This window comes from Panicum virgatum, chromosome 2K (genome assembly GCF_016808335.1).
Source record: "Panicum virgatum strain AP13 chromosome 2K, P.virgatum_v5, whole genome shotgun sequence".
NCBI classification, from domain to species: Eukaryota; Viridiplantae; Streptophyta; class Magnoliopsida; order Poales; family Poaceae; genus Panicum; species Panicum virgatum.
The window spans coordinates 2215775-2230492 of NC_053137.1; the positions used below are offsets into that span (position 1 = coordinate 2215775).

At 44.9% G+C, this 14718-nt stretch overlaps 1 protein-coding gene and 1 long non-coding RNA gene across 2 annotated transcripts; one reads left to right on the top strand and one right to left on the bottom strand.

The window, feature by feature from the left end:
• Nucleotides 1-130: 130 nt before the first annotated feature.
• Nucleotides 131-1310, bottom strand: LOC120660851. Its single transcript, XR_005669754.1, has 2 exons — nucleotides 1088-1310; nucleotides 131-591 (listed from the first exon to the last, which is right to left on the bottom strand). It is a non-coding gene; the product is annotated as an uncharacterized LOC120660851 (long non-coding RNA).
• A 5997-nt stretch (nucleotides 1311-7307) lies between these two features.
• On the top strand, nucleotides 7308-9555 carry LOC120659449. The gene is made up of 2 exons (XM_039937603.1): nucleotides 7308-8700; nucleotides 9512-9555. The coding sequence occupies exons 1-2, from the start codon at nucleotides 7488-7490 to the stop codon at nucleotides 9553-9555; spliced, it is 1257 nt and encodes a 418-aa protein (XP_039793537.1). The 5' UTR covers nucleotides 7308-7487.
• The last annotated feature ends 5163 nt before the right edge of the window (nucleotides 9556-14718 follow it).

The following is a 14718-nucleotide window of genomic DNA, read 5'->3' on the forward strand; positions in this document are numbered from 1 at the left end:
GGGCGCTTCCTTGTAGAAGCTAATGCTTGGAGAAGCTGAAATGGTTAGCTCCGTTTCAGATGAAAGCAAGCAAAGTTGCAGATGCACTCTGAAATCCACAAACAGAAAACGGAACAACATCGCTCCTTCAGTCAGCTTAAAACAGTATGCGATTGAATCATTGAACTGACTAGTGTTCCAAACATATTCCTGAAAATCCTGAAACTGTTATCCACATTCCAGAAGTGAAAAAGAAGCAAAATGTATCATCAGTTTTGGTGGAGTTGTCAAGCATCATATGACCCTAACAAAAGTAATGATTTCAGCAGAACTGAAACAAGATTGACAGTAAACTTGAAATATAGTCTTGACAGTCATGAACTCATGATCATAACCAACTAAAGAAGAACAACCAAAGGTCCCATAACTTGCCATGGACACTTTAATAGATCAAACTATACCCAACAGAAGACTAGACATTTGGAAGCATCAACCCTGCCATATGCCAACAGCAGCAGACTCAGCTTGACACCTTGGGGCTAATATACTTGGGCTTGCTCAATAGTGATTAGTGTGCCTCCGCTGATGATGGCAATACACTGCTAGCATAATCTGAAAGTAACGCGCATATAAGTCAAAATTTGTTTCATAGCTCAGCCTTTTAAGAAGAAATAGTGGTGAGTGCCAGTTGTTTAGATTTAAAAAACCGTCTGAAATGATGTACAAAGTAAAATGTCATTACTCATTAGCTTATCATAGGATATATCCAAATGATAGACCAACAACTTCAGGTTTGTGAAATAAAGAAAAAGGTGCACTACTTCCTGGCACATCGATCCTGACAATTTCAAAAACAGTGTTTAACAATTCAAACATAACAAAAACAAGTGTGATCTTCCAACAGTGTCATACATTCAGTTTGCAAGCATTGGCCAACATTTTCAAAGATATTTTCAGTATGGGACTATTATTTACATTCCACTATCAATATATATATATATATATATATATATATATATATATATATATATATATATAAATCAGGACTACGCAAATGTACAGAAGTACAGTGCAGGGTTACATCTAAGTAAAGTGGCTAGCACAATACCTGGAGTGAAGAAGCTCATGAAGGGGAAGATGGTCAAGTGTTTCCTAGGCTTTCCTACCTTCCTCACATCGCCTGACTCGAGCTCCATTGCGAAGACACCAACATCTGTGACCACAAATATGGTACCGAAGCCTTGGGTAGAACCAGCCAGTTCTACACTAGACCAAAAGGGCACCCGTGTCAGAAGATCAATGCCCCTTAATTGGACCCATCTTGCAACAACTACCTCTGGATCAGCATTCCTCGACCACAGGCAAAGCCTTGTACATAGAAAACGGGCAAGCCCCAGGGAGCCATGGCATACCGTCGCACGGGCGTCCGGCGTCGGCTGGCCATCGACGGTGGTTGTGCCTGCTGGTGTCAGGTTGCTAGTTGGTGGGTGAGCTACTGAGCTGGGTCATCGCCGGCCGTGTGTCCGTGTCGTGAGTCGTGACGAGGTGCGACGCGATGCAGAGCGCGACGACGGTGGAGCTTCTGGGTCTGGCGGCATGGCGGTTCCTTGCTCTCCTCCTGCTTCTGGGCGATGTGTAGGCCAAAAAACAGGGTACCAGTCAATTACCAAAATTACGGAAGCTCTGGTTGATCGTTGTGCTGAACAAATCTAGAGATGGCATGGTAGGAAACAAGCTCCATCCTACGTTCTGAAGGTCTGAATGACAATGCGCGCCAAGAATTCACCGAGTCAATTTCACACAGGTTCGTGGGGACGATCAACAAGGCCCATCAGGCTTTCTGACGACAACAGGCATCTTCCTTCTCTGCAGCCGATGCATACAAAAAAAAAACATTTCAGTGCGAGATGGAGTATCGGTTGTTTCGAGCAAAACGCATCTTCTTCTCCGGCGCATCTCCGGCTCTGAACCCCGCATGGCGGCGCCGGCGCTTCAGAAGTATCCGACCGTTCAGCCATGGACGCAGAAACAAACTGCGGTTCAGCATTCAGGAGGTCCAAGATGAGAATAAAATGCATCCGATTTGCCATACAAGAGAAGAACCCACCGAGAGTTTTCCGGCCAGGTCGAAAGAACTCCAGCTTGACGCTCGTGCAAGCAAGGCTTGGGGCCTCGCCGGAGTTTCGCGGGGCAGCGCCGCGGGATCACGGCGGCCACGACGAGGGGGTGGGGGAAGAGCCCCTTTCGCTTCCCTGCAGTCCGAGTCGAGTATATCTCGGCAGTCAGATGTGGATTGGACGGCCCTCAGCTGCCCAGGGGTGGACGGTAAATGAAATACCGTCCACCCCGGATGGTAATTAGGATACTGTCCACCCCCAGATGGCCGTGTCCAGCGGTAAAGGCCGCCCGCCGGCTCCGGCGAGCCAAGAGCCGGCACGCGAGGGCACGACGAGGACACCCCGGAATAATCAAAGTCTTTCTCTTCCCGTCCCGTCAAGAACAGAAGCTGAGAGAGCCGGCGAGGCATCCGCCGCCGCCTGCGTCGGCACCAAGCACCGCGGCCTCTGCCTGCCCCGTTGCGCCGCGCGTGCAGGTGTACTCCGGCTTAGCGGCCATGGTGTGTGCTCGGAGTAAAGTGCATCAAGCGGGGGGGACGCGGCCGCGCCCACGACAGACGCGGCGCCGTGGTGGAGGGAGAAGTCGCCGGCGGTGACGTTCGACGGGTGGCTGAACGGAGCACGGTGGCTGCGTAACTGCGTTCTGGTGTCAGGCTGCTTGGAAGGAGGGGGTGGCGGCGAGCAGGGCCGTCGCCGGCCGTGTCCGGTGGGGCTGGCGGCATGGCCCTCTGGCTCTCCTGTGCTTCAGGGGTAACATCATGCTGAAATAATTTCAGCTGGCTACTCCCCCTGTTTTTATCTTGCAGCAAACAAACTTGGTGATTTGGAGAGGCTACTCTATAAAAATGAAATGTAGCACGGAATCAATTGTATTTTGATGTCACTAAGATACAAACCCAGAGAACTTTCTGAATCATATGGATGTGCATACTTGCATGAGATTCTTCCTGAAGACAGAAAGTCCCTGAAGTAACTGAAAATGAACATGAGACATTATGGTATCCTCTTTAGTCGCTAAGGGTACAGAATATTTAAAGAAGCTTTTATCACAAACCCCAACTCAATCTACAATTATGGTGAAGCAAAACCATGTAACAATACCCAGCTTATCAAACACGAAGAATGACGCGTTACAAATCAAGCACATATTAACAACCCCATCAAGAGCTATGTGTTACACATTGGCTTGATTAGCCACATGGAAATTACTAAATTAGACCATAATGCACATTGGCTTTCCATTCCCCGATCAGTCCTAGGACCTGTAACTGCATTTGTTGAACTTTACTCACTGACATGCTGGGTTTATCAGTGTCTGTCATCACTACTGAATCCTTCTTGCGCATGACCAAATGCTGTGTTGAGCCTGAGGACGCCATGATTCAATCAGCTATTCCCTAAAAAGAAAAAAAAAATCCAATTTCCATTCTGTATTGATTCCTCTTTACCTTACAGATCCATGTTACATGGTTTCAAATTTCAGCTGTAGCTGCGGTGCCGCCGGTAACTGTGGCTTTAGCTTCATAGCTTTGATGGAGTGATTAGTCTCATTTGTGTCAATGGATTGCTTTGTTTAATGAATGAAGGGGACAATACAAATCTGCAAAATTTGTCAAGAAAGAGAAGGGACTGAAGTTCTACGGAGTATGTGTTCATCAGGAGGTCCACGATCGAGAAGAAAAGCAACCGCGTCCAACTTGCCACATGGAAAGAAGCAAGCAGATGAGACATTACAGGCGGGGTCGCCGGCGCGTGGTCGCCGGGGGGGGGGCGGCGTGGCTGGAGAAGCGCCGTAGCCTCTGTCCGAGCCGTTACTCGAGGGAAGTGCTGCTCGGCGGTGTGTCTCTGGCACTGGCATGCGCGCGCGCCATTGGCCTGACCGGCGGTGGTCGGCGACCACGGCGTGTACTCTGAGTAGAGCTGCGGCAGACCGAACTATGGGTGGCCGGGGGCGGCTAGAGGCAACGCCGGCGAAGCAGCGCTGCCTGCGGATGACGAGAGGGCGCCTGCACAATGCGTTGGCGTCAGGTGTTGCCCAGGGGTGGACGGTATTTCATTTACCGTCCACCCCCCGGTCCCCTGGTGCCTGGTCGTTGGCGAGACGGGAGCCGGTGAGCGATGCTGGGAAGAGGGCATCTTCGCCTTCACTTCAACGCGCGCTGGTAGCCCTGACGTGGAACACCGCCGCCGCTGCCGCCGGCAGCTGCACCGAGCACCGGAGCCTCTGTCGGAGAGCCGAGCCGTTTCGGCGGCGCGTGTCGTGTGGTGAGCGCGGCGGCGTGGAGGATATGTTAAGTCGAAGGCCGGTGGGGGGAGGTGGAGCGTCTGGTTGGGCGGCATGGCGTCGCTGCTTCCTTGCTCTCCTCTAATGTCACTTTCCAAATGAACTTCAGACAACTGCTCAGGTTCATGAAACGTTAGGATCCTCCAACCGTCGATGTAATTTTGGATCAGAGACATGTTCATGATGCAACTGCCATGCATATATAATAAGTTAATAACATCGGCGTTTTAATACAAAATTCTTGCAAACTAATTAGGTGGTAGAGTGTCTTTTCCCACTGCGCATTCGGCGAAAAGATTTAGTTTGGATCTCGGTGAATGCGAGATCGCAATTTCAGAAATGTTTAAGTCCTGGAAGTCTGCAGTAGCAAGTAGCAACAGTAAATGGAAGCTTTTCTCTCTCATCTTGCTGACCCAAGTGTAATTTAACAGGTTAAGCGAGCATTGCATCATGAGTAGTATCCTCGTTTGCAGTTATAAAATTTTAATATTAATTGATGGACAAAACGGAAACAAATTCATTGTTAAGAATTTTTTTCCCTGCAGAACATCCGTTGAGAACTAATTAATAAACTAGAATACCACTTGCGGAATAAAATGGAAAGACATGCTTTGTGCGGGGAGGCTATATATCGCTCGTGCTACAAATTATGAATCCATCCCCTGAACTAATTCTGGCGTGATTCAGTGGTTTGACTTTTCACCTGTCCATGTCGGGTTGTGATGACAATGCAATCTCATAGTTGCAGTTAGTTTAGGCCTTCCTTTCCGAAGATAAACAAAACAAAAGGGATATCCAATGCATAACAAACAAACGGTAATAGATCTTGGTAGATGATGGAAGCACAATAATCGTGAGGAAAGTATATCACAAAACAGATTACACCATAGAGAGTTCTTACACGACATGGACAAGTACAAGATGCAATGCACATACACAGGGTCACAGACATTAGACATACTGTCAGCATACATCTTGATCCAAACACAGCACAACACACCCTTTCACCTTGGCTGCTAAACACAACTTCTACGCCTTCTCTTTGCAACTCCCTGGGTTTTGAACCTACTGTCAGCATTGGCAACACTTCTCATTTCAGAGTTTATCTTCTGCACACCATAGTATGCACAACCATGTGCAGAGATCCAGAGCACCCCATAATCCGTCAGCTCTGGCTCACGGACGAAATGATTGGTCGCCTGTGATCTTACCATTTCAGTCATCTCCTGTATGCTACCATCCCTACGCTGTTCTTTGAATCCAGTGACCTCACATGCATAACTCTCTTTCAGGCCTTCCTGCACAAGATGAGGGACAATCGCAGCTACTAGCTCCAGAGGTAGTCTGTTCACATCATCAGTTGATCTAATCAGGCTATACTCTTTTGCTGAAATATAGCATCGGAAATCGGCATACATGACTGGCTCTGGCAGTATGTGTGATAAGTCTGACGAGCTAGGACAGAATCCCTCCCCTTTTGCTTTGCAACATACTGGATCTGGACGAAAAATATCACTGTACCGGATATACTGCGGTTGAATTCCAATTAAAGAAGGAGCATAAGAATTGGAGATGTCCAGTAAATTAGGTAGTACACTGAGTTCTCCCATTGCAGATTCAGTGACAATCTTTAAATGAGATGCCAATGATAGCAAGCATTTAAGAGCAATCCCTACTACATCTGTGCTTTCTGACAGGCGTAGCATCAATGCTAGACGGAACCCCTTTTCTGGCATCTTGTGATCCTCATAGTGATATTGTAGTTCTGCCTCAACGCCGCGCCCTTCAGAACACATTGGCCATACATAACAATGGTGCACTTGGGTTCCTTGCATCCTTCTGTATCCAAGGGTCTTCCCTTCAAGTAGTTGCCTAACAAGAGGGTTGCAAAAGGTGTAGGACAGGAGTGAACAGCCGGACTCTGTCTCTTACAAACTTGCCGGTACAATCTGCAAACCATTCAAATCTTTGAACATCGGAGCAACTCAAACACAATGACTCATCCTTCTTCAGACCAATGAGAGATAAGAAGGACAGACTTCTACCATGACTAATCCGTTGAATCTCTGTCTTCCTGCTGTGACTGCCACTTGTGTTTGTCAAGCAGATTTGCTGCCTCCGTGTAGGCATGATTGATCACCTTCCTGCGATGAAGCAGTGAGATATCTGTGATTGGCAGCTTCACGGACCTCTCAAGAGCAAACTCCAATTCAGCAAGCGCCATCTCTAATCTCTCAATAATGCGCCCTTTGGGTTCCTTGTCCTCGCGCTTTCCTAACACGAAAGAAGATACTCTGCTCACGGCCTCCTGAATAACAGCTGAACCCACCATTTCCGCCATGAGGAGCCTGAATATGCGCTCCTTTTGGGAAGCTGATAAACTTCTGATCAACGAAACAAGGTAGACAAGAACATTTTTTGTGACCCACACAAAAGAGCAATGCAGTAGAATTAATAAGTTACTGATAATTCAATCCTTACCTCGGTGACCTCTGCACCACCGTGCAGAACCAACAGATTGCTGTCCCAGCGTCCTGGAACAAAATATCAGGTTCAGGAACAGATCAGAGAAGGTGTGCCGATTCTTATCGAATTTAATGAACTGCATACAGACATGTAGGCGCCTTTTAATGGTTGCATGAATGGCATGCAAGGGAAAGTTCCTGGCATGCCACATTCAGCTGGAAAACTACACAAAAATTTCATAGCGATTACCTTTCCCATGACGAGGACATCATGTATTCTTAACGAAATGTCTTCACATTTCACAACCTGTAAACACGTTGCTTACTTCCTATTATTTTAGTTTTTAGATTAGTTCTTGTCAAACTCTGTGAGTTGAACCTCACCAAGCACTGGAATTTTATTGAAGCTCGTTCACAGCTGTTACAAGAATGACGACTATAAAGTTGTGTTTACATCCTTGTCAGCTGCATGTATTGCTTCGTGGACAGGCAACCTAATCTTCAAAGCTGAAACTAAAACAACGCAACAAGCGATTACCAAGTCAATACAATAATCTTCTATGCTGCTTATCTGTCTTCCCGCACTTAAGCTTCTGCCTTCCAGCTCTTTCAGGCAACATTGGACAGGTTCCATGTGTTTCAATGATGTGTGGGCCCGCCTCAATTTTGCTGGGCCAGGCCGATCTAATGGTGGCTCTCGCTCGCTCCTCGGATCCCCCCGTCACCACCCAAACCCTCGCCGACCACGACCACGCCATGGCGGCGCCGCCGCCGCCTCCGGAACTGAACGACGACGTCATCCCGGAGATCCTCCTCCGCCTCCCGCCGGACGAGCCGGCGAGCCTCTTCCGCCCGTCCCTCGCCTGCAAGCCGTGGCGCCGCGTCCTCTCCGACCCCGCCTTCCTCCGCCGCTACCGCAGCTTCCACCGGGCCCCTCCGCTGCTCGGCTTCTTCGACGGCAACAAGTCCCCCGACTTCTGCCCCGTCGCAGCGGCCTCCCCCTTCTCAATGCCGGCGTTCGACTGCATCCTTCAGTACGTCCTCGACTGCCGCCACGGGCGCGTCCTCTTCCAGCTCACCGAAGACCTCCTTGTCTGGGATCCAATCACCGGTAGGCGGGAGGACGTGCCAGAGCAAGAGCTCGACATATTGTTGGAGAACGCCGTGGTACTCTGCGCCGCTGCAGGCTGCGACCACCGCGACTGCCACGGCGGTCCCTTCCTTGTGGTCGGTGTGGGTTTGGCCACCGATGATGATGATGATATGCACGACAGTAGTGTGCAAGCGAGTGTGTACTCGTCGCAGGTCGGTGCATGGCAGCCATCGGTTTATCTTCAGTTAGAGGTCGATTTCGATGCCCAGTATCCCTGGGATCGTCTCATCCTGCGCAGTAGTGGTGCCGTCGTCGGAGATGAAGTTTACTTCCTACTTTCACCGGATGCTGGCAATAAAATCCTCAAGTATAACTTGGGCAGGCATTGCCTGTCTACGATTGACCTGCCTGCAAACGTCGACTGCTGGGGCGTTGCCCTCATGCCAGCCGGCGATGGTCTGCTTGGGCTCGCCAGCAGCACTTGGGATTCCAGCCTTTACCTGTGGTCGAGGTTGAAGATGCTGAATGCAGAGGGAGTTGCAGGATGGGTACAGCTCAGGGTGATCGAGATGCGGGCGGTGTTGCCCGTTACCATCACTGATTGCAAGGTGAGGGTTATTGGTTATGCGGAGGGTGTCAACGTCGTCTTCGTGGGCACATGTGTTGGCACCTTCACTATCAATCTCGAGTCAGGGTTGGCGAGGAAGGTGAGCCCAACAGTCTACGGTCCCGTCCTACCCTTCATGAGCTTCTACACTCCAGGTATGGTTCTAGCCCTTTGCTCCCCCTTTTTTTTTGAAAAAAAAATCCTGCGTCATATGGCCTCATTATTCTATTCTGAACTTCTGGTATTGATATGTGGATTTTAGTTGAAAGAAAATATATCTATCCCTTTGCTCTTTTTTTTTTCAATCCTACTCGTCATATGGCCTCAATATTCTAGTCTGAACTTCTGGTTTTGATCTGTGGATTTTAGTTATTAAAAGAAAATAAATTTAGACGTGCTTTATAAGACAATGAAATCTCACATGTATAGTAGCTATTTGTCAGGTAAAACCTGTCCATGGGAAGCATTTTTATTTTAGCAATATTTTCTCACATGGTAAATAAAACCCAATCTTGGGAACCTTTTGAATTGCACCGAGCCATTAGCCATTTTTAATCACCATTTATCTTGTGCACTATTTTATCATCCTTTTAGGTATTAGGCATGGACACTCCCTACTGTTTCGGTGTTTCCTCCTTAAGAAAATTTTATTTATTTTTTTGGACTTTTATGCATGGTAGCTCTTTGATTGTACTAGCAGCAAATTATCAGAAGAGGCACGTCTGAGAATTTAATTATTCTGATATGGGAATAAATGTTTCTTAGTGAGAACTTTGTTTTTCAGATATGGGAGTAGATCATACTTTTGCTTTGAAAATTGAATATGTGATTATGCAACATCACAGTTAACCAATTAAACTAGTCTCTTTGGTCATGTTTGACTTATTAAGGACAATTTTTTTATCTTGGCAAGATGTGCTAGAATTTGTTAACTTTTTTTTAACTTGTATGCTTGGTATTTTCCAGATTATGCTTGTAGAAAATTGCCACTCCCAGTGGAGACAAACTAATCACTACTGCGATACCTGGCCAATTTACAAATCCACCAAGGCATTTTGCAGGGCTGATGCTTTAAAATGTTTATTAGTATACTGTTAGATATTTATTATCTTGTGTTGCAACCCACCATGGCCAGTTATAGACCTTGTGTTTTTCCTCACTGGTCCTTTTATGAGAATGACAAAGCTATGTTCGAGGTTTGGAGTTAATCTTAATTCAGCTAGTGTTGTGCTGATGCTTGATGAGTGCAGTTGGAGCAGAATATGTATTGGGGTTGTTTTGACAGAAAACTGAATCTGATTGCTTCAGCTTAGTTTTTCACTTCCGGAATGACGATTGTTGTTTCAGCCTGTTTCGGAATGCACTTGGAACTGAAACTTAAAGATTTAGTACAGTTAATTTGCAAATCGTGGATAATCACTAATCATCTGAACTGTAGTAGTTCCTGAGCTAATTTATGGGACTATCAAGCTGAGTTTGCTGCTGTGGGTATCCTGCAGAGTAACACATTGAAATGTTTATTATTTGGTTGTGTAACTTGATTGTGATAGTTGAGACATATGGTCATGCTAAAACCTTGCCAGTTCACAAAGCCACTAGGCTGAATCTGATGCTTTGGAATTTTAGAATTATGTTGGGTAGTTTCCTTCGTGATAGTCTAAGACATCATGTGCAGTTATGGTCTTATGCACCACATGCTCTTCCTCTTATGGTTGTGACTGACAGGTCCACTGGACTGTAGCTTGTATTTTGTTCAAGATGAAAAAATTGGCTCATAAATTCCTTGTAAAAAAAGGGCACCATAGGTTGCACACGTTGGCAATGCATGAGGCCTGCAAATTCTAATCTGATGACTTGACCAATGCAATACTACGAATTGCTGTGTTGTTTAACACAACGAGTCAGCAACTTGGAACTATGGTATCTTCCATTACTTAGTGAATTAGCATTACAATTGATTGCTGACAGCATCACATCTCATTGAGTTGTGGTCATGTTCGTCTGACGGTTATATTGGGTGAAAGTTCTCAGGTTTTAGTTCAGTCAGTCGCACACTGTTTTACGTGTAATGTGGCTGTCATATTACTCCACTCTCTGTTTGTAGTACTCTGCCCGTTGCTTGGTTTCTTCTGAAAGGAAATCAACTACTCGAAGCTTCCAGCTTATCGAAGAATTAGCTCCTATAAATCAATTAACTAGCATTTTGAACTGTGAAGTCGCTGTTTTTTGACAGGAACACCACCCTTCTTTAGCTATCAGAAAAAGAAATTACAGAGTTCATTAGTTGCTGGAGGGCATGTTCTATGAGCTATATCAGGTTAGTAGACCAATAGTGCTAGCAAGGGAAAACATTATGGTCTATGCTGTGAGCTTAAAGAACTCTGTGTTCCTCTGTTTCTAGGCATTTAACATGTATCTTGTTTGTAATGATTCCGCCCTTGCCATGCCCTGTTGGAAACACTGTGCCCCTTTCAATTTGCATCCAGGGGCTCATGATGCTGGAAATTTGTTAGTTTCAAGTCCGCAAATGAGCTAGTGATGTCATCCCTCCCTTGCTAGATTATCGGTTTAACTCTCACACACAAGAGTCGGCAGCTTGATCAGCACTAGCCCATCGTTGCTTAATCGGGATAGCAAAATCAAAAGAGCATTGCATGAAGAGCATATGCAAAATCAAAAGATCCATCACCCATCACGGGTTTAATTTTGTGCCCAAACCTGTGCCTGTCGGGTTAACGGATACCCATGGGTCGCACGTAATATCCCAAGTATTCAGATAATTTAATTTCTTTTTGGAAGAATAGAAGTTGATCAAAAGTTGACTTTTTGAATCGCTGGTCGTATGAACGATCAGAGACCATGGTTGCGTAGAGCTCGTCAAAACGAATCCGTTTTACTACTCACATGCCAACTTTGGATAACGGGTGAATTGGTAGGTTTTCTCTTTCGGTCTACCTCCTACATCACGATGTTTTTCACAACTCCTATTCTGCGCCGCCCCTCCTGCGTCACCCCTATTTTCTTTTCACTCCGTGTTCCTTCCACCTATTGGATCCAGTAGCAAGCCGCCTCTCGTGCCGCATCTAGGGTACACACTCCTCCTCCCAGGTATCCTCCACTACTCCTTCTCATGGTCCTTTGGGGGATTGCCTTCATGCTTGATGCTGAGCGGTGGTGCGTGGCTGTTGGGCAGAAAATACGGAGGAGACAATTGCTACGTTGGGTTGGGGGAAGTGCTGCTGCCTACTGCCCTTGCAGCCCGTGTGGCTGTTGTTTCTGCCTGGTAGCAGACGACCGATTAGGGCAGGAGAAGAAGGAAAAAACAAGGTTAGACATTTCCCTAAAGCCCTTGGAAATTTGTGAGATTAAAGGGAGAAGCTGACCTCTGGTCAGAACATGGATGCGAGGTCTTTTGGGAGAGATTTAGTTACCTGTCAGATCGACTGTAGTTATGTCATATCAATTAGATTGATTTCTTTCCTAAGTTTTTAGAATTAATTGTTTGGGAATTTGATCCTACTCCAGTAACGAAAGTTGTAGGTTTCGTCGATATCTTTCCAATGGCGCTAGTTTTACTCAATTCCGATTAGTGGTTTAGGAGTAATGGTCAAAGTAGCGCTGCTGTCAGACAAGGTTAAATGCAGATGCAGAATTATGTTCATCTACTTTCGACTTATTTAGAAGCCGAATTTCCCCTGGGCGCTGTAACGAAAGTTGTAGGAATTTTTCTGTAGATGTTCAAGATGTATTTATTTACTGCATTTGGTCAAGCGAATTAAAAGTTATGGTCAGATTAGTGAGTCAGCCGCGTGTAGTCGAATTTCTGGATAACCCCAAATTAGACTAGGTGGAAAATTAATTCCGGGTATCAAAATAAAATTTATAATCGTATCTTGTGCTAGTTCCTAAATATGGATTGCTGCACAGGTTTCTAGAGTTCTAGAGTCGAGAGCGATACGCCGGGTTCTCGTCGAGATTAAGGCAAGTGCACGACGAATTTGTTTGTTGGCAAGTTGATTGCCGTTTCTTTTCTTATATTATCCGATTGCTTTATCATGTGTTTATGATATTCGAAACTATGATCTGTTCATGTTTCCTGATTCCGGATTCAAGATATTCTTTTAAATTCCATTCATGTTCTGGTGTATCCGGATGTGCAATTTGGTTCTTTTATTCATGTTCCTGTGAGTAAGTGCTGGCCCCACTTGCTCGGCTTTACCGGTAAATGCTAAGGATGTTTCAAGTTGTGTCCGTTTCAGACGAAAACTACTATTTCACTGGTGTTTATTCATTCAAGTTTCATGGATCGTTGTTGCTATGTTCTTTCCAGTTCTAGTTGTGCTTGCTGAGTATTCTTACTCACCTTTGTGTTTAATTGGTTTTTAGGTACCAAATGATTGCGGCATGCATGGAAAGTGGGAGTAGCACTTTTTGCAAGAGATTACACACACTTTTACACATGCTTAGTTGATATTGTCAATTCCTAGAGTATAAATGGTTAAACTTGGATGCTTTACTTTTTTTTCTATGGTTGAGACGAACTCGGTAGGTCGGGTCAACTTATTTCTTTTGGTGTTGGGATGGGCTGTGATGTTTATTCATCATTATATGCTATTTTGATAATTCTTCATACAAACCGCTTGTCCAGTATGACCTATTTACAGGGGAGACTCTGTCGAATTTTTGTTTAATCTTTATACTTGTGTTTTTATTCCGTATTTGGTAGCCTCCGGGTTTGAAATAAATCTGGGGTGTTACATCGCCTATGGATTTACAGTTTGATATACTAGTTACTATCATAATCAGCAAATATATGATGAGCAAGAAGTTAATTGTTCACAAAAAAAATTACTAGTGGAAATAAAAATGTAGATAACAAGTTCTTTATTTCATGATCATAGCATCATAAGTCATCAATCCATTATATGCATATACACTCACTAGAACTACAAAGCAACAACACCCCTATCCGCCACCAAAATATTTAGCATTTACCAAAATAACAAGTAAAGGAGAATGGATGTTAAGTTTATTAAAAATTCACAAAATAAAATAAGAATGGCACTAGGTTGGATCGGATTTAAAAAAAATCCATGGATTTACGGGTTTGGATATTGTAGGAACTAATTAAACTATGCCCATAAACCTAATAGGTAGGACTTTGTACCCATTAATAAACCCACGAGTCTAAAAGTTGATCCAAACCCATGTCCTAATAAAGTAAAATCTATTGAGTTTCGAATTTCGGGTACCCATTGCCATCCCAGCACACGGGGATGTGTGGATGGATGCGGCAAATATTAGGAGTCACACGTATGTGACTGCCAGATAAGGTGGAACAATTTTTTTTTGTTTTGGAACAATGCCTTTTTATTGTTGGAATAATTGAAAAATTGTTCTGCAACAAAAATTCTTCCGGAACAAATTTAACTGGATTACACGTATGGGCTGGTTCATTGGGCCACTTTAGGCCCAACACACGCAATTTGAATTGAAATGACAGGCAACCTCTCATCGCCTAAATCACAATCTAATCTTTAGGTAGGCCTAGTTAATTTCTGACGTGGGTCATGTGGCACAGCTGTGTTGCCTTCCTGCAACCTAGTTTACACCTGTCTTGATCGTCTCTGCATATTATTTTACAAATCATAAATCCTTCAAAAAACAAATCATACATGTCTTCATCATCAAGAATGGCAAAACTCTTGCCGGCTTCCTTTTCAAAGAGAAAAAAAAAATCATCGAGACATGGTGTGATGTTGTTTTCCCGTACTGACCATGTTCTTCCTACAACTACCTCAGCACAAAAAAAATCATGTTGATTTATTAGTAATCCTTGCACGAGGGCTTGCGCAGGCCTAAACCCGCCGGGTTTTGCTTGTCCAAACCCGTGCGCGCGAATACAATACATGCCCATTAAAAATCCATCACCTCTCACAGGTTTAATTTTGTGCCCAAACGACCCATGCCCGTCGGGTTAACGGATACCCACGGGTCGCCTGTGGATTTGCAGTTTATTATACTAGTTTCTATCATAATCAACAAGTTTACTATAATAAGCATCAAATTTATAGCAAAAATATGATGAGAAAAAGGTTCATTGTTCATAAAAAAATTACTAGTGGAAATAAAAATATAAATAACAAGTTCATTATTTAATGATCATAACATCA

Excerpts from the sequence above, each read along its gene's own strand:
- LOC120659449 (XM_039937603.1), top strand. The coding sequence starts at position 7,488 with ATGATGTGTGGGCCCGCCTCAATTTTGCTGGGCCAGGCCGATCTAATG. Across the intron at positions 8,701-9,511 it reads CATGAGCTTCTACACTCCAG|ATTATGCTTGTAGAAAATTG; the intron begins GTATGGTTCTAG and ends GGTATTTTCCAG.